General features: G+C 38.2%; 1 protein-coding gene and 1 pseudogene across 1 annotated transcript in view; both read right to left on the reverse strand.

Annotated features, from left to right (window-relative positions):
- Nucleotides 1-4,894: 4,894 nt before the first annotated feature.
- Nucleotides 4,895-18,696, reverse strand: part of LOC111157330 — a 38,860-nt gene continuing 25,058 nt past the window's right edge. Inside the window, exon 6 of the mRNA XM_022518654.1 lies at nucleotides 4,895-6,515. Coding sequence (XP_022374362.1) covers nucleotides 6,142-6,515 — 374 coding nt within the window. The 3' untranslated portion in view covers nucleotides 4,895-6,141. The remainder of the gene's footprint in view (nucleotides 6,516-18,696) is intronic.
- LOC111157435 lies at nucleotides 10,551-17,458 on the reverse strand (annotated as a pseudogene).

Consider the following 18,696-nt stretch of genomic DNA (forward strand, 5'->3'; position numbering starts at 1 on the left):
AGGGAGTGATCAGAGATATTTCCAGGATGACTCTGAAGTTTCTACAGTAAAGGACTGGAGGAATAGAAGTAACAGTGGAAGATAGTGCTGCAGCTTTCCAAGAATGGTGTGGGGCATAAATCAGAAATCTAAGCCCTGCAATCCAGACCCTGAGGAGTTTTCTGAAAGTTTCATTTGAATAGGTCCGTTTTCTGGAAATTTCCTCAAAAGGCCACTTGGCTGGCGTAGGTGTTAAGGAAGAGGTCTTTTTTTTTTTTTAATTTATTTATTTGACAGAGATCACAAGTAGGCAGAGAGGCAGGCAGAGAGAGAGAGAGGAGGAAGCAGGCTCCTCGCGGAGCAGAGAGCCCGATGTGGGGCTCAAACCCAGGACCCTGGGATCATGACCCGAGCTGAAGGCAGAGGCTTTAACCCACTGAGCCACCCAGGCACCCAAGGAAGAGGTCTTTAACTTTATGGGGTTTCTGAAATGGTTCATGTGCCAGAGACTGAGAGTTGGTTGATGTAAACTCCATCTAGGTCCCCCTTTCTCTCTAGCCACCTTCTAGCTAAGACTAGAAGATCATGGCCATGATCATATATGTGGTGTTATCTCTGGCCTATTAGATATAAACCTGTCTGCTGAGTGGGATTTTTTGGAAAGGTTCTGAGTTCTTGATAAAAATGAACAGATTAATGTCAAAAAACTTTGTCTTTTGCCTTTTGCACTTTTTGTGCTTTGCCTTTCACACTTTTTCTTACTATCTGTGGAGTAATGAACCAGAGACCCTAAAGGTACAGAAGCCATCTTATGACATGAGACAATGAGATGTCGTGCTAGTTATCTGCTGTTATGTAACAAATTACACCAAATTTGGTGGCTTAAAACAGCAAACACTTATTATCCCACTTTCTGTGGGTGAGAAATCCAGGTGTGGTTCTACAGTCTCACTTCCTGTTTCTCTGCCTACTTGTGAACTCTGTCAAATAAATAAATAAAATCTTAAAAAAAAAAAAAGAAAAAAGAGAAAGAACATGCATGAAAGAAGCCACATTCTTTTTATAACTTAATCTCAGAAGTGGCATCCCCTTACTTCTGCTATATTCCATTAGAAGCTAGAGGTGCCTGGGTGGCTCAGGCAGTTAAGTGTCCAACTTTTGATTTTGGCTTAGTCTTTGATCCCCCCACCACCCACAGGAGTCAGGCTCCGTGCTCTGCAGGAAGTCTGCTTGAGGATTTCCTTCCCTCTGCCTTGACACACCCCCTTGCACGCATATGCTTGCACGCTCTCTCAAATAAATCTTGTTTTGTTTTTTTAAAAGATTTTATGTACTCATCTGACAGAAAGAGACAGAGAGATCACAAGTAGGCAGAAAGGGAGGGGGAAGCAGGTTCCCTGCTGAGCAGAGACCTGAAGCAGGGCTCAATCCCAGGACCCCAAGATCATGACCTGAGCCAAAGGAAGAGGCTTAACCCAGTGAGCCACCCAGGTGCCCTCAAATAAATCTTAAAAAAAAAAAAAAAAAAAGCTAGTCACTAAACTCAGCCCACACTAGAGGAGATTACACAAGGGCAAGAATACCAAGAGGCAGGGCTGTCTACCCCAGATGTCATGCATGGAACTATGATCAATCCACTAAGGATGAACAAAAAGCTAGGAAGTGGGGCGCCTGGGTGGCTCAGTAGGTTAAAGCCTCTGCCTTTGGCTCAGGTCATGATCCCAGGGTCCTGGGATCGAGTCCCGCATCGGGCTCTCTGCTCAGCAGGGAGCCTGCTTCCCTCTCTCTCTCTCTCTGCCTACTTGTGATCTCTGTCAAATAAATAAATAAAATCTTTAAAAAAAAAAAAAAGCTAGGAAGTGCCTGGGTCCCTGACTGCATTGTTAAGTAACTACCCCAGTTATGGCCTGTCTTCCTAGATTCCTTATAATGTGAGAGGGAAAATAGTTCAAAATAAGACAGCTCCACCCCCACCAGAATAGATAAGAAGAATAACATCAAATGTTGGGGGGGAGTGGGTATAAAATGGTGTAATCTCTTTGGGAAAAGGTCTAGAAAACTAAATATACACATAGCCTATGACCCGGTATTGACAATCTTAGGTATTTATCCAAGAGAAATGAAAACAAATGTCCACAAAAAGACTTGTGCAAGAATATTCACAACAGCTTTATTTATAATAAGATCAAACTGTGAAAAAATTTCCACAAATGTTTCAAAGAGGTAAATAGAAAAATTGTTATATTCATTTCATGGAATACTAGTCAGCTTTTAAAAGGAATGAAATATTGGTACATACAACAAAATGGATTAATTTCAAAAACATGATGCTTAGTAAAAGAAGCCTTACACAAAAGAGCACATACTATACAATTCGGTTTATGTGTAGTTCTAGAACAGCCAAAACTATTTCATGGTAGGAAAAAATCAGAGCAGTGTTTGCCTTTAGGGGTAAGAGTGGGGATAAAATGAAAAGGTATCAAAGAACTTTCTGGGCTGACAGTAATAGTCTGTATCTTCATAGGGGTTTGTGTTACACAAATATTTGCATTTATCAAAACATACTAAACAGTACAATTAAGATTTGGACATTTTATTAAATTTAAATTTACAAGAACAAGAGCCTGAAGGCAATATTGAACTCTAGGTAGTGATAGGTATGTTGAAGTATTTAGGGTAAAATGTGCTAATGCCTACTACTTTACATTACAGTGCATTTTTTAAAAAGGATAGCTACATGAGTAGATAAGTGATAAAGCAGAGTGAAATGTCAAATGGTACAATCTAGGTGGTTGGCATACAGGTGTTCACTGTAAAATTTGGGTATTTTGTATGTCTGAAAATTTTTGTAAGTTACAGTAAACAAAATCTACTTATTTAAGCCACGGTTCGTTAGGTTTTCAATGATCTGCTATCAACATATTCCTTACTTAAACTGATACCAAAACAACGGTTTTCTACAAAGTGGATGAGACTGGCCCTAACACTTATTCATTCATTCAACAAACATTTACTAGGTACTTACCATGAGCTGGACCTTGTGCTCTTGATAGGGGTATGATCTTGCGAGCAAAAAAGTCCCCGCTGTTGTGAATTTTATAATCTAGCACAGAAGATGACAAACACATACTATCACACAAATAAACATATAACTACTGTGGTTATAGTTATGAAGGAACCATCCTGGAGTCCGAAGGCCATGACAAGGGACCTGACCTACGGTATGGTGGGGTAATCAGGTAAGACGTCCTGAAGGAAATGTGTGTGACAGGCAGAGTTAATGACATGAAGACCAGTAAGCAGCATGAACAAATTAACTGAGGTCAAAGGAAGTGAAAGGAGGCTACTGTGGCAAAAGCACCAACAGAAAGAGGAAGACAGAGTCCAACACACTGACAGGTCCTAAAAGAGTCCACTTTCCACTGGCTTTGGACGCTATCTCTGTGCCCAAGATCTTTCACGCATACTATTAAAGTGGCTATAGGTGCTCTAGTCTCACTTAAGCAATTAGATCAAGGTAGGAAGTTCTTTAATAACAGCTATTATGTATATAATAAACCAAAATTCAAAGTCACTTTTTTGTTTTGTTTTTAAGTAAACTCTACCCCAGTATGGGGCTCTAACTCATTACAACAAGATCAAGAGTTGCATGCTTTACTGACTGAGCCAGCCAGATGCCCCTGAAAGCCACTACTTACTCCTTTTTTTGGTTGTTGTTAATTTATTTATTTGACAGACAGAGATCACAAGTAGGCAGAGAGGCAGAAGGGCAGAGAGGGAGGGAAGCAGGCTCCCCGCGGAGCAGAGAGTCTGACTTGGGGCTCCATCCCAGGGCCCTAGGATCATGACCTGAGCCAAAAACAGGCTTACCTCACTGAGCCACCCAGGTGCTCTGCCACTTCTTACTACTTTTGCAGTCAGGACCCAAGCTACCTAAGGGACATGGTGGGAAGATGAGATGTAGCAACCTCCACCTCCACTCCTTTCTTTCAACACTCAACCAAGGAGCTTTTGAAAGCTTTGTTTTTGGAGCGCTAAAGGGTATTTACTATCTCACATAACCAAAATACACTAATAGTAGTTCAGGCACAACTCATTCCGTGTTTGCTCACAATGAACAAGGGTTCATTTCTGCCTCTCAAGTCTACACCCCTTGTTGGAGGGGGTAAGGATAATTGATAGGATAATTCAACATCCTATAACTGCTCCTTTCCCTCTCTCATCACATTTCACTGGCTCTTCTTGGAAGAAACCACTCATTTGGAGTGAACAGAGATATCTGCTGACTTTTTTTTTTTTTTTTAAGATTTTATTTATTTGACAGACAGAGATCACAAGTAGGCAGAAAAGCAGGCAGAGAGAGGAGGAAGCAGGCTCCCTGCTGAGCAGAGAGCCCGATGCAGGCTAGATCCCAGGACCCTGGGATCATGACCGAGCTGAAGGCAGAAGCTTTAACCCACTGAGCCACCCAGGTGCCCCACTGCTGACTATTTTAAACCAAAGTCCATCATCCAGCTCTGGAAGTCTAACGAGAGGTCTGAGAAGTGAGGGAAGGATGGATGGCCACAAAGCAACTACTACCCAGACAAAGTAACTATACAACACCACTTTCTTCCACATTGGCCAACCTTCTGTGACCATTTGACATCACCTCTGGTTTTAGTCTTGTTACCCTATCAGTCTGAGCTAAGTCTCAGGCTTCATTCTTGATTCATTCTTCATTCTTGAGAAGGAATTCACAAAAACATTGACTAGATTCCTTGACTACCCAAGGATGGAGCAGTAAAATCAGCAGGTGACTCCACAGATCAGGGCACCCAGCCAGGGGAGTAAATTAGAGCTGAAAGACAAAAACACTCTGCTCACAAAGCTTTGTGTCATAGTACTTGGGCTGCTTCTACCCAAAGGAAGGGACTTTTTTTTTTTTTTTTTAATTTGCAATAATGCATCCCGTGGCCTTTAATTCTTTGGCTCACAGTCAAATTCTACTTTAGGGGATTTCCATTCCATCTTTCCCTCCATTCCTTGCCCTCCCTCCTTCCCTATATGTCTCTCAAGTAAAATCCATTCCAGATGCCTTTTTCTCACCTCTTAGCTTTTAGGATTCCTTAGCTATCCTTCACAGATTAGACACAGTAGATCATCAGAAGGGAGAGAAGCAGGAAGAGAACCAACCCAGTATCTTTACCCCAACTTAATCCATGAATGCCAGAACTGCAATCTAGCTACATAATCATAAAAAGGCCATTAATTATGGTCTCTGATAGGCCACTTACATTTTTTTTTTAAATAAAGAATCATGGACGAAGGACTGGCTTTGTGTGACAGAATAAGTATTATCACTCAAAAGCACCAGTATGCCATGTCTTCTGTGTGCACGGCTCTTGTATCAGAAACATGCTTTCACTTCTTTATTCAAAAAATATCTTCCGAAAGCCTGAGAGCTTTTGCTTATTCCCCTAAAATCCTCTTTACCCAGATTTTTGCATGGCTGAGTCCTAAGCATCTTTCACACACACATACACTCTGGGTTGTTCCACATTCCTCCAATGAAGAAGCTCAAAACTCAGGGGCAGCCTGTAGTTTTCTAGTATATTAGGTATCTTTCAGTCTTCATGTTCTGCCAGGGTCTGGGAAGGTATTAAGTTGAGCCATATGAAACTGCCTTTATATAAAAATGAAAATGTTGTGTTTTTCAGAAAAAGAAAAAAATTTTATTCAACCAAAATATACACTATTAGCATTAACTGCTTTTCCCCAATGATAAATTTCTCCAAATATATTTAAAATTCAGCATTGTTAAAATTTATTCAAATCCTTCCATTACTGTTCTCTATTAGAGAATGCTCTGTTTTTTGGAGTTTCAAATGATGACAAATGATACATAATTTCAACTTCTTTACAATAAGATGCTACTGTTAGTTTTGCCTGAGTTAAAAGAAATGAAATACTCTCTTTGCAGACCACCATACAGTTACCAGAACCTTCTTTTTGGTTGCAATGATGGTTTTAACACACTTGGTAATTTCTCCAACATCCAACCATCATCCAGACCATTTTCATTTTTTGTCAAAGTTTATGATATTCTCTAAAATAGGTCTCTGCTCTTTAAAATCTTAAGGTATGAGCACATCTCTAATCATCTCAGTTTGTGATCATCCATCAGTTGGTGTTACCTACCCATTTGTCCAACTTTTTCACCTTTCCTATTGCAGCCAGGTGTCGAGAAATTGTTGTAGCAGAAACTCCTAAGTCTGCTGCGAGGCCTCGAATTGCTGTTTTGGGATTAGCTTCCACCATGGCTCTCAACTGATCTTCATTTAAAACAGATTTGGGTCTCCCTCGAGGCTCATTTTTCAGACTCAGATCCCCAGAACGAAATTTTTCGAACCACCACCGGATAGTCCTTTCACTAACAGAGCCTTTTCCGAAGACAGAATTGATGTTTCTACTTGCTGTGGCTGCACTGTGTCCTAGTTTAAATTCATATAAAAATAGTATTCGCAAATCTTTCAAAGATATGGTACTGTTCACTTCTGTGGAGGAAATAAAAAATAAAAATTCAGCCATCAAAGAAAACCGAAGACCATAATATCATTATGAATACTAAACAACACAACTGAAAATAGACCTGACATCAACTTTATCAATCATGGTCAAGTTTCAACTAGTCAAATATCAGCAATTTCATCTGAAGGATACATGTTTTCATCACTGTGTTCTGCTGCCATCAGTTTTTATCAGGCAGATGACTTTACAGTAGGAATACAATTTCCAGTGATTTTATAAGCATCACCATAAAAGAAATACTTCTGAACTAAAATATGAGTTCTGCTTTTAAATCTAGGAACTTAGGCCTGCCACACAATTTTTTCAGTACTATCAAATTAAGATCTCAGATCAATTTAATGCTTGGAAAAAACTTCTCCCATAATGGCTTGATAAATACCTGCTTCTGATGTTTTCTGACAGAAGTATTCATAGGTTTTCCTTTCCCCCATTTCACATGATCTGAATGACTGCTACTTCACAAGTTCTTTATATTTTCTAAATCCTTATTTACTATGGAATTTTTCTTCTTTTGCCTAGTTCACTTTTTTGGGCTTCATAGTTAATTTTGGTGGAAATGAATGAAAATAATATTTCAGGTATATGAAAGAACTGTTTTCCATTTTCTCCTGGCATTCATGTATTCTAATGGCCCTAGGGTCCACTGTCCAGTGGACTTTTTTAAAACTACAACCATAACATACATGTGCCCTAAACCTACCAAAGGTTAAAAAGGAGAGGGAGAGAGTTAGAGGGATTAATTCAGCAAAATTCCAATCTGGACAATGTTTGGGAGAAATCTTGGGGTAGGAAGGGGAAGTTTTTCTTTTCAGCAGCTTTAATTCTAGCCCCTTTTAAGTATATATTACTCCAATAGTAACTTTTCTGCCTTTTTCCTCCCCTATGCTTCCAAGACAATAAAGTGGAAAAGAATTATATTTCTTTCTACCACCACTTGAGTTCTAAACTGTTTGAAATAAGCTGATAATCTTCTTTACAAAAGCAGAAAAAAAAATTCTGACCTCAACCATAATATATTGTTACAAATATATATATATATATATATCTAGATATATATATATATATATTGCAATTGTAAGATAAATATTAGGAAGGTGAGCAGCTTTATTTCAGCCCCTAGGTCACTGAAAGCAATTACCCTATTATTCATAAAGGAAACAGGAATAGGGAGAGAGGTTTCCCATCATATACTACTATATTAGTAGGTTTAATTAATGCAAGAAGCCACCTCTTCCACTTCTAACACACTACTTGAGATATAACCAAAAAACAAAACTTGTTTTAATACAGAGCTAAATCCAAAAGCAAAAGAGAATTTCCCAAGTGCAAAAAAGTAGGAAACAGTAAAAAAAAAACCCACAGTGGTGAAGGGGCACGTTAACAGAATTCGTATCTCAGAACTACATACAAATAATGGAACAATCTGAAACAGAGACATTTTAAGAAAAAAGTATGACATTTTAAAGCATGCCTTTAATGTTCAAAGAGAAAATAAAGAAATAGATTTCACTAAGCAAGAACAGGCCATTGTAAAAGAAAAAAACTCCCACATTATATTTAGTTGTCACATTTCCTTAGTTTCCTCCAATCTCTGACAATGCCTTGGTATTCCCTAATTTTCATGACCTTGACTCTTGAAGAGTACTGATTGCTTTACCTTGTCAAATACATTTCATTTGGGTTTGGCTAATGTTTTCTTTTCTTTTCTTTTTTTTTTTAAAGATTTTATTTATTTATTTGAAACAGAGAGAGAGAGATCACAAGTAGGCAGAGAGGCAGGCATAGAGAGAGAGGAGAAAGCAGGCTCCCCGCTGAGCAGAGAGCCCGATGCGGGCCTTGATCCCAGGACCCTGAGATCATGACCTGAGCCGAAGGCAGAGGCTTAACCCACTGAGCCACCCAGGCACCCTGGCTAATGTTTTCTAATGACTGAACTAAGGTTATACATTTTTGGCAAGAATACAAAGAAATGATGCATCCTTTATCATAGGTTTCAAGATGTGAATATGTTTTGTTATTGTGATGTTCACCTTGATCACTGACTAAGATAAATTTTGGCAGGCTTCATCCCATTAAAATTACTATCTTTGTCTTTGTGATTAATGAAGATCTTGGAGAACATACTTTGAATCTATACTTTTCCTCAAATTTTCACTCACTAATTTTAGAATCAATTGGTGGATCTTGTCTGCAACAATTATTACTGTGTTTAGCTAATGCTTATTTTCTACTTCCCTCAATCCATCCAACCTTCCACAGTTATTAACTGGAACTTACTATAAGTGAAAACTGCTCATTTCCCCATTTATATCTATATCAGTATGGACTCATGGATATTTACTTTATTATTCCATGGGTTATAATCCAATGATTTCATTATTTCTTTTGCTAAAATTGCTCCAGCTCTGGCCATTAGAACTCTTTCAGTATGGTTCTCAAGTTCTTTCACACTATCCCCCCATTTTTTTTCTTTAAGCATTTTGTTACCTGGCATACATCAAGATGTTCCAGGCACCTTTACCAACCACTTCTCTAAGAAATGGAGAATCAGAAATAAAAAACTGGAACCTAGGTTTGTTCATTAGTCACTCTCAGTGGAAACAGCTAAGAAACATGCATAGTAACCAATACATATAATATCTCAGATTCCAAACCAACCCACCAGAGTTCATTTTAGCCTTCTCCTTTCTCTACTTGTGAGAAACCCAGTTTTTGTTGTCTAAAACATATTTGCCTATTTGTTCAGTTAGAGTACACACAGAATTGTTAATCTATGCCCTTGTGACAAATATATTTACTGACTATATTACAGCATTAATGTGCAATTCTTTTTATCTTTACCATTACAGTATCCAATCAAGATGTTATTTTCCAAAACAACTTGGAATAAAGTTCTTTTCTTCCCCATCCCCTCTAATGTCACTCCTTCCTCACTAGTTCCCATATCCTCACTTTTTGGCACTCCTTTCCCACCTACCCCCTGTAGATTACCAATAATCACTTTGGTTTCCATTTTATCCTCCCAATATTGATTCTACAAAAACAAGCAGATACACATGTACTGTCTCATATCTCTTTCTTTCTTACACAGAAGACCATATACTATACTCTTGTGTTTTATTTTTGTCATTTAACAGTATATTATCTCAGAAACACTCCATATTTGTTGATACAGACCATTCTCATTCTTTCTTTTTCAACACAGCCCCATTACTCTACTGAATGGATATATCACATTTTAATCACTTTCTATGTATGGACATTTAAACAGTTTCCAATATTTCGCAATTACATTATATTACACTGTGGTAGTGAATATCTGTGTGTATGTATTTTTATATTGTTAGAGGTGTATCTAAATGGTAGAGTCCCAGAAATGGTTTTGCTGGGTCAAAAAGTAAAAATATATATATATATATATATATATATATATATATAATATTTTTTTTAAAGATTTTATTCATTTGACACAGAGAGAGAGATCGCAAGTAGGCAGAGAGGCAGGCAGAGAGGTAGGGGGAAGCAGGCTCCCTGCTGAGCAGAGAGCCCAATGCGAGGCTCGATCCCAGGACCCTGAGACCATGACCTGAGCTGAAGGTGGAGGCTTAACCCAAGGAGCCACCCCGGTGCCCCCATATACAATATTTTTAAGTATTGCCACATTTCCCTTTGGAAGGGCTATAACAATTCACATTTTCACCAGCAATGTATGAGAGTGCCATTTCTCCACAGCTTCACCAACAAAGTATATTGTCATATTTTAAAGTTTTTGCCATTAATAGGTATTATTTTAATTTGCATTTCTTTAATTATGAGTAAATTTGAACTTTTTTCCATATATTTTAGGCCATTACTATGTCTTATTTTTTTGTGAGTTGTCTCTTCATATCTGATTCCCATTATATCAGACTTTTGTAACTTTGCCCTCAAATTTTTTGTTTTGAAAATCTCAAAACCACTGTTTATTATCAAGGTGAACTCCAGGCTTCATGACGGACTTATCAATAGAATTTCTGGTAGCAAGTATGAGCACCAGGGTCCCCAAACTTTTTGAAGTCACTGAAACAGGGATCAGCTTCCCCCAGCAGGGTTTGGTCATACTGAATGAAAATGGCTTTGAGCTCCTTCTTGGAAGTCTCATCAATGTATTTCTGATAATAAGGACCCCAGGGCTTTGGAGTTGTGCTAGCAGATTGTGCAAATCTGGGTCATATGACCACTACCCTTCACACAGACTCAGATGCCCACCCCAAGAAATCATTCCCTGCCCAGAAGCAGAACAGATTCCAGAACCTTGTACTGCTGTGTGCATTGCTGGATCATCTCCAGGGGCTGCCCATTCACCTGGATAAGGCTGCTGCCCCATCTGCTACCACAGCTGTGGCCATCTGCTTGTGTCCAAGGACCTGCAGAGACTGCAGAAGGCCCTTGGACTGCACAGCTGCCAATGTAGACAAGAACTCCTCACCACATGGTGACACAACCAGAAAACCTTTTGTCCCTCAAATTTTAAGAGCTGTTTAAATATTAAAAATATTGTCCTTTTTGGGCGCCTGGGTGGCTCAGTGGGTTAAGCTGCTGCCTTCGGCTCAGGTCATGATCTCAGGGTCCTGGGATTGAGTCTCTGTCAAATAAATAAATAAAATCTTTAAAAAAAAATATATTGTCCTTTTTATGTGGTATATATTGTGAATATTTTCTCCCAGTTTCTTCTTGACAAACTTTTATTTATAGGATTTTTTATTATCTAAGAATTTATTATAGTGAAATTTATCAGTCTTTTGTTTTACTGCTTCTGTATTTTAAGTAACAGCAAGCCTTTTTCTACACCAAGATTATAAAGGAATTAACTCATAGTGGTGGATAAAGATAGCCATTTTTTTTTAAAGATTTTGTTTATTTATTTGACAGAGAGAGATCACAAGCAGGCAGAGCAGCAGGCAGAGAGAGAGGGGGAAGCAGGCTCCCCATTGAGCAGAGAGCCCAATGCGGGGCTCGATCCAAGGACCCTGAGATCATGACCTGAGCCAAAGGCAGAGGCTTAATCCACTGAGCCACCCAGGCACCCCAAAGATAGCCCTTTTAATAATACTGCAGGGACAAGTGGGCAGATTTGGAACATGCTAAAAGTGGGTCACTCATTATTCCATGAAAAAGAAAGCAGATCATCTTTCAAAGAAGTTTCCAAAAACTTTCCAAAGTTTAGCAAAGATGTAGGGTACAAGAGCAAAAATCAGTTCTGTTTTTATACACCCGTGATGAATAACCTGAATAAAAAATTAAGAAAGCAATTCCATTTATAATAGCATCAAAATAATAAAATACTTAGGAATAAATCTAAGGAGGTAAGACATTTTTTTAATATTTTATTTATTTATTTGACAGAGAGAAAGAGAAAGAACACACAAGCAAGGAGAGGGAGGCAGAGGGAGAAGCATAGTTCCTGCAGACCAAGAACCGGACACAGGGCTTGATCCCACAGCCCTGGGATCATGACCTGAGATGAAGGCAGACACAACCAACTAAGCCACCCAGGTGCCCCAGAAGGTAAGACTTTTATGCTGAAAACCCTGTTTAAAGAAATTAAACAAGATCTAAATAAATGAAAAGACAATCATATTCATAGGCAGGAAGACTTAATATCATTAAGATGTCAATATTATCCAAATCAATCTAAAGATTCAACACAATCCCTACCAAAAATCCAACAGCCTTTTTGGCAGAAATGGCAAAGCAGATCCTCGTTTTCATAAAAAATTGCAAGGAATCCTGAATAACCAAAATAATCTTGAAAAAGAGTAAAATTGGTGAACTCACACTTCCTAACTTTGAAACTTACTACAAAGCCATAATAATTAAAACAATATGATATGGGCATAAGAACAAACATAAAGACCAATGGAACAGAAAGCCCAGAAATAAACCCTACACATATGGTCAACTGATTTTCAACAAGCATGTGAAGATCATTTAGTGGGAAAGGATGGTTTCTCAACATGGCACTGAGAAAATTGTATATCTTCATGCAGCGTGAAGCTGGACATAAACCACACCACGTACAAAAATTAATTCAAAAATGGATCAGAGGGGCACCTGGGTGGCTCAGTGGGTTAAGCCGCTGCCTTCGGCTCAGGTCATGATCTCAGGGTCCTGGGATCGAGCCCCGCATCGGGCTCTCTGCTCAGCAGGGAGCCTGCTTCCCCCTCTCTCTCTGCCTGCCTCTCTGCCTGCTTGTGATCTCTTTCTGTCAAATAAATAAATAAAATCTTAAAAAAAAAATGGATCAGAGACCTAAATATAAAAACTAAAATTACAAAAGTCTTAAAGAGAACATTGAGGAAAATGTTCATGGCATTGGGATTTGGCAACAATTTAATGAATATGACAACAAAAGTTAAAAAAAAAAACCAAAAATGGGTAAACTGGACTATATCTAAATCTAAAACTTCTGTGCCTGATTCAATCAATAGTGAAAAGGCAACCTACAGAATGGAATATTTGCAAACCACGTATCTGATAAGGGGTAAATATCCAGAACATATAAAGAGCTCCTACAACTCAAAAACAAAATACAAATAGCCTGATTTTTAAATGAGCAAACAACTTACATAAATGTTTCTCTAATAAAAATATACACATGGACAAGGATTTGAAAAGATGCTCAATATCATTAATCATTAAGGAAAGGCAAAACAAAACCACAATTATCAACTCACACCCATTAGGATAGCTACTAACCAAAGAAAATAACAAGTAACAGCAAAGATGAAGAGAAATTGGAACGCTTGAGCACAATTGTTGGGAATGGAAAACGGTGCAAGCCTCTATGGAAAACAATCATGTTATTGGCTTCTCAAAAAATTGAAAATAGAATTACCATATGATCCAATAATTCTACTTCTGGGAATATATGCAAAAGATCTGAAAACAGAGTCTCAAAGAGGTATTTATACACCCACATTCATACCATCTTTATTCATAACAGCCAAAAGGCAGGAACAACCCAAGTGTCCATCAACCAATAAATGTATAAACAAAACATAATAATTGCATATAACAGAGTATTATTCAGCCTTGAAAAGAAAGGAAATTCTGACACATGCTACAACATACATGAACTGTGAAGACATGATGCTAAGTAAAATAACCTGGTCAGAGAAAGACAAATACTGTATGATTCTACTTATGACATACCTAGAATGACATACCTAGAATAGTCCTATTCTTAGAGACAGAACATAGAATAGACCTTAGCAGGGGGCCAGGGGGGTGAGGGCAGGAAGGAATGGGAGTTGTTTAAGGTTATAGAGTATTCAGTTTTGGGAGATAAAAAAGTTCTGGAGATTGATAGCACAAAGATGTGAAACTACTTAACACTACTGAACTACATACTTGAAAATGGTTAAGATGGCAAATTTCATATTTTTGTATGTTACCACAATTAACAATAAAAATCAAAGAAAAATTAGATAAGTTGGATCTCATCAAAATTAAGATTTTTGTTCATCAAAGGACACTATCAAGAAAGTGAAAAGAGGGGCACCTGGGTGGCTCAGTGGGTTAAGCCTCAGGTCATGATCTCAGGATCCTGGAATCGAGCCCGGCATTGGGCTCTATGCACAGCAGGGAGCCTGCTTCCCCCTCTCTCTCTGCCTGCCTCTCTGCCTGCTTGTGATCTTTCTCTGTCAAATAAATAAATAAAATCTTTTTAAAAAAAAAGAAAGTGAAAAGACAAATGGTAAAAAAATACTTGCAAATCATACTTCTGACAAAGGCTTAATACAGAAAATATATAAAGAGCTTCTACAGCTTAAAAAACAACCAAAACAACCCAATTAAAAATGGGCAAATGAGCTGAATAGACATTTCTCCAAAGAAGATATACAAATGGCCAATAAGCCCATGAAATGATGCTTAACACTGTTAGTCTTTAGGGAAATGCATATCAAAACCCAGTAAGGTGACACCTGGGTGGTTCAGTCAGTTAAGCGTCTCCCTTCAGCTCAGGTCATGATCCCAGGCTCCCAGGATCAAGTCCCGCAACAGGGTCCTTGTTCAGTAGGGAGCGTGTTTCTCCTTCTGCCTGCCGCTCCCTCTGCTTGTGGTCTCTCCCTCTCTGACAAATAAATAAAACAAAATAAAATAAATCTTTAAAAACAAAACAACAACAAAAACCAGTAAGATTAACAGTTACACCTACTAGGGTGGCAATAATTTAAAAAAAACAAATAACAAACAAACAGAAAAAGACATCAGGGGCACCTGGGTGGCTCAGTCAGTTAAGCATTAGACTCTCAATTTCAGCTCAGGTCATATCTCAGGGTCATGAGACGGAGCCCAGAGTCAGGCTCCTTGCTGGGCATGGAGCCTGCTTAAGATTTTCTCTGCCCCTCCCCCACCTCCTCCCACCTCTGCTTACACACTCTTTCTCTCTTAAAAAAGAAAAAAAGGGGTGCCTGGGTGGCTCAGTGGGTTAAAGCCTCTGCCTTCGGCTCGGGTCATGATCCCAGTGTCCTGGAATCGAGCCCTGCATCGGACTCTCTGCTCCGCAGGGAGTCTGCTTTCTCCCGTCTCTCTCTGCCTGCCTCTCTGCCTACTTGTGATATCGTCTGTCAAATAAATAAATAAAATCTTTAAAAAAAAAAAAAAAAAGAAAAGAAAAAAATTGGAAAATCTAACAAATTTGGTAAGAATAAGATAAATTGGAACCTCTGGGCCTTGCTTGTGGGAATGTAAAACAGCACAACCACTATGGAAAACAGTCTGGCATTTCCTCCAAAGGTTAAACTCGGAACTACCATATGACCCAGAAATTCTACTCCTAGGTATATATCCAAAAGAACTGAAACCAGGGGTTTGAACAGATATTGCTACACCAATGTTCATTACAAGAACCCTAGTTGTTGCACATCAGCAGATGGATTTAAAAATGTGGTATATACATAAAATGGTAATTTCTCAGACATAAAAAATAATGAAATTTAAATATATGCTACAATATAGGTAGACCTTGAAAACATTATAATTAATAAAATAAGCCAGACATAGAAGGACAAATATTGTATGATCCCACTTACATATGAGGTGCCTGGAATAGGCACATTTACAGAGATACGAAGGAGAGATTGCCAGGGATTGGAGGGAGGTGTGTGGGGGTGGGGCAGAGGTGTGGAGGAAGAGATTGTTTAATGGGTACAGGGTTTATGTTGGGGATGATAAAGTTTGAAGTAAAACAACAGTAATAGAGACACAGTATTGTGAATGTTTTTAATGCCACTGAATTGTACACTTACAAATGGTTAAAATGATAAATACGTTATATATATTTTACCACAATAAAAAAAAGAAGTTCAACTTTACCCTAGTGGTTTGAAATACCGCCTTTGTCATATACTAACTTTTCATATGAATTTGGGTCTAATTCTACACTTTTTATTCTTCTCTACTGGTCTATTTGTCCCTGCCAATCCCACAACAATGTTTTAATTACAGAGGCTCTATCATATATATACATATTTTTAATTATTTTAATTACGCAGGCTCCACATACCATGTGGGGCTTGAACTCACAATGAGGAAAATCAAGAGTTGCATGCTCTACCAACTGAACCAGCCAGGTACCCCAAGGCTTTATATTAATTTATATTTATTTTAATGACTAGTACAGCTATCCAACCCTGATAGTTTCTGTTTTTCAATATTTTCCTGGTTATTTCTAAAATCAGTTTTATTGGGATGCCCAGATGACGCAGTCAGTTAAGCAATCAACTCTTGATTTTGGCTCAGGTCATAATCTCAGGGTCCTGAGATTACGCCCGAAGTCAGGCTCTGTGCTCAGCATGGAGTGTGCTTGAGACTGTCTCTCCCTCTCCCTTTGCCCCTCCTTCTCATGCTCTTTCTCTCTCTAAAGTAAAAAAATCTTTAAAAATAAATAAGTAAAATATAATCAGTTTTATTGAGATATAATTCACATCCCATACAATTTACCCATTTAAAATGTACAATTCAGTGGTTTGGGGTTTTTTTTAAGATTTTATTTATTTATTTGACAGACAGATATCATAAGTAGGCAGAGAGGCAGGCAGAGAGAGGAAGGGAAACAGGTTCCCTGCCGAGCAGAGAACCCAATGCAGGGCTCGATCCATCATGACCTGAGCCAAAGGCAGAGGCTTTAACTCACTGAGCCACCCAGGCGCCCACAGTTCAGTGGTTTTTAGTACACTCACAGGATCGTGAATCCAATTTTAGGACATTTTTCCACCTCCAAAAGAAACTCTGTATCAATTAACGATTGTTTCCCATTCTCCCCATCTCTTTCCCAGCCCTAAACCATTAATCTATTTACTATTTATAATTTGCCTACGTGGACATTTTCTATAATTGGAATCATAAAAGTATGTGATCTCTTGTGACCAGCTTCTTGCACAAAGCACATTTTTGAGTCATTCATGTAGTAGCATATAACAATACTTCCTTTCTTTTTACTGTCAGATATTATTCCATCGTATGGATATACATTTGTTTTTCATCAGTTGATGGATATCAGGACTGTTTCTACTTTTTAGCTATTATGAATAAATCTGCTAATAACATTCATGTATAAGTTTTTGCATCCACCTCTGTTTTCAACTCTCTTGAGTTTAAACCTAAGAGTGGAATTGTGGATCATAACTCTATATTTAATCATTTGAGGATTAAATCATTTGAGGATTGTTTTCAAAGTATCTGCATCATTTTGCATTCCTAAAAGCAGCATATGAGGGTTTCAACTTCTCTACTTCTTCATCAATACTTGTTATTTTCTCTTATTATTGCATCTTAGTGGTGTGAAGTAGTATCTCGTGATTTTGATTTGCACTTCCCTAATGACTAATAATGTTGAACATCTTTTGGTGTACTTACTGGTCATTTGCAGATCTTCTTTGGAGAAATTCCTTCAAATCCTCTGCCCTTTTTTTAAATTGGGTTATTTCTCTTTTTATTATTGAGGAGTAAGAGTATATATTAGGGGGGCACCTGGGTGGCTCAGAGGGTTAAGCCTCTGCCTTCTGCTCAGGTCATGGTCTCAGAGCCCTGGAATCGAGCCCTGCATTGGGTTCTCTGCTCAGCAGGGAGCTTGCTTCCCTCTCCCTCTCTGCCTACTTGTGATCTCTCTCTGAATCAAATAAATAAAATCTTAAAAGAAAAAAAAAAGAGTATATATTAGGGATACAAGTCCCTTATCAGATATGTGATTTAAAAATAGTATTTCCCATTCTACGAGTTGTCTTGATATCATCTGCAGAAAAAAAAAGTTTTAAATTTTGATATAGCCGGGGCGCCTGGGTGGCTCAGTGGGTTAAAGCCTCTGCCTTCGGCTCAGGTCATGGTCCCAGTGTCCTGGGATCGAGCCCCACATCAGGCTCTCTGCTCAGCAGGGAACCTGCCTCCTCCTCTCTCGCTCTGCCTGCTTCTCTGCCTACTTGTGATCTCTATCTGTCAAATAAATAAATAAAATCTTTAAAAAAAAAATTTTGATATAGCCCTATTTATTTACTTATTTATGTCACTTGAGCTTTATATCTCATATTTAAGAAACACTGCCTAACCCAAAGTCACTAAGATTTACTGTTATGCTTTCCTCTAGGAGTTTTATAGTTTTGTTAGCTCTTACATTTAGGTTTATAATATATTTTGATTAATTTTAAGTTTTTTTTTTTTAATTTATATTAGAGATACAAAGTGAGAGAAAGAGTACACAGCAGAGTGAGAGGGAGAAGCAGACTCCATGTTGAGTCCAATGCAGGGCTTGATCCCACAACCCAGAGATCATGATCTGACCTAAAATCAAGAGTTGGATGCTTAACCAACTGCACCACCCAGGCATCCCATATTTTGAATTAATTTTTATGTATGGCATGAGATAGGGTGCCAACTTCATTCTTTTGCATATCCAGCATGGTATATCAATACCATTTGTTGAAAAAACTATTCTTTCTCATTTTATTTCCTTAGACCTTTACTAAAAGTCAATTGACAATTTTTGTGGCTATTTTTGCGTGTTTATTTTTCCATATGAACCTTAAAATCAGCTTGTCTAACTCAATAAAACAACTTCTTAGGATTTTTATTAAAATTGCATTGGGGTGCCTGGGTGGCTCAGTTGTT

This window comes from Enhydra lutris, unplaced genomic scaffold (assembly GCF_002288905.1).
Source record: "Enhydra lutris kenyoni isolate GAN:26980312 unplaced genomic scaffold, ASM228890v2 scaffoldscaffold54, whole genome shotgun sequence".
Classification (NCBI taxonomy): domain Eukaryota; kingdom Metazoa; phylum Chordata; class Mammalia; order Carnivora; family Mustelidae; genus Enhydra; species Enhydra lutris.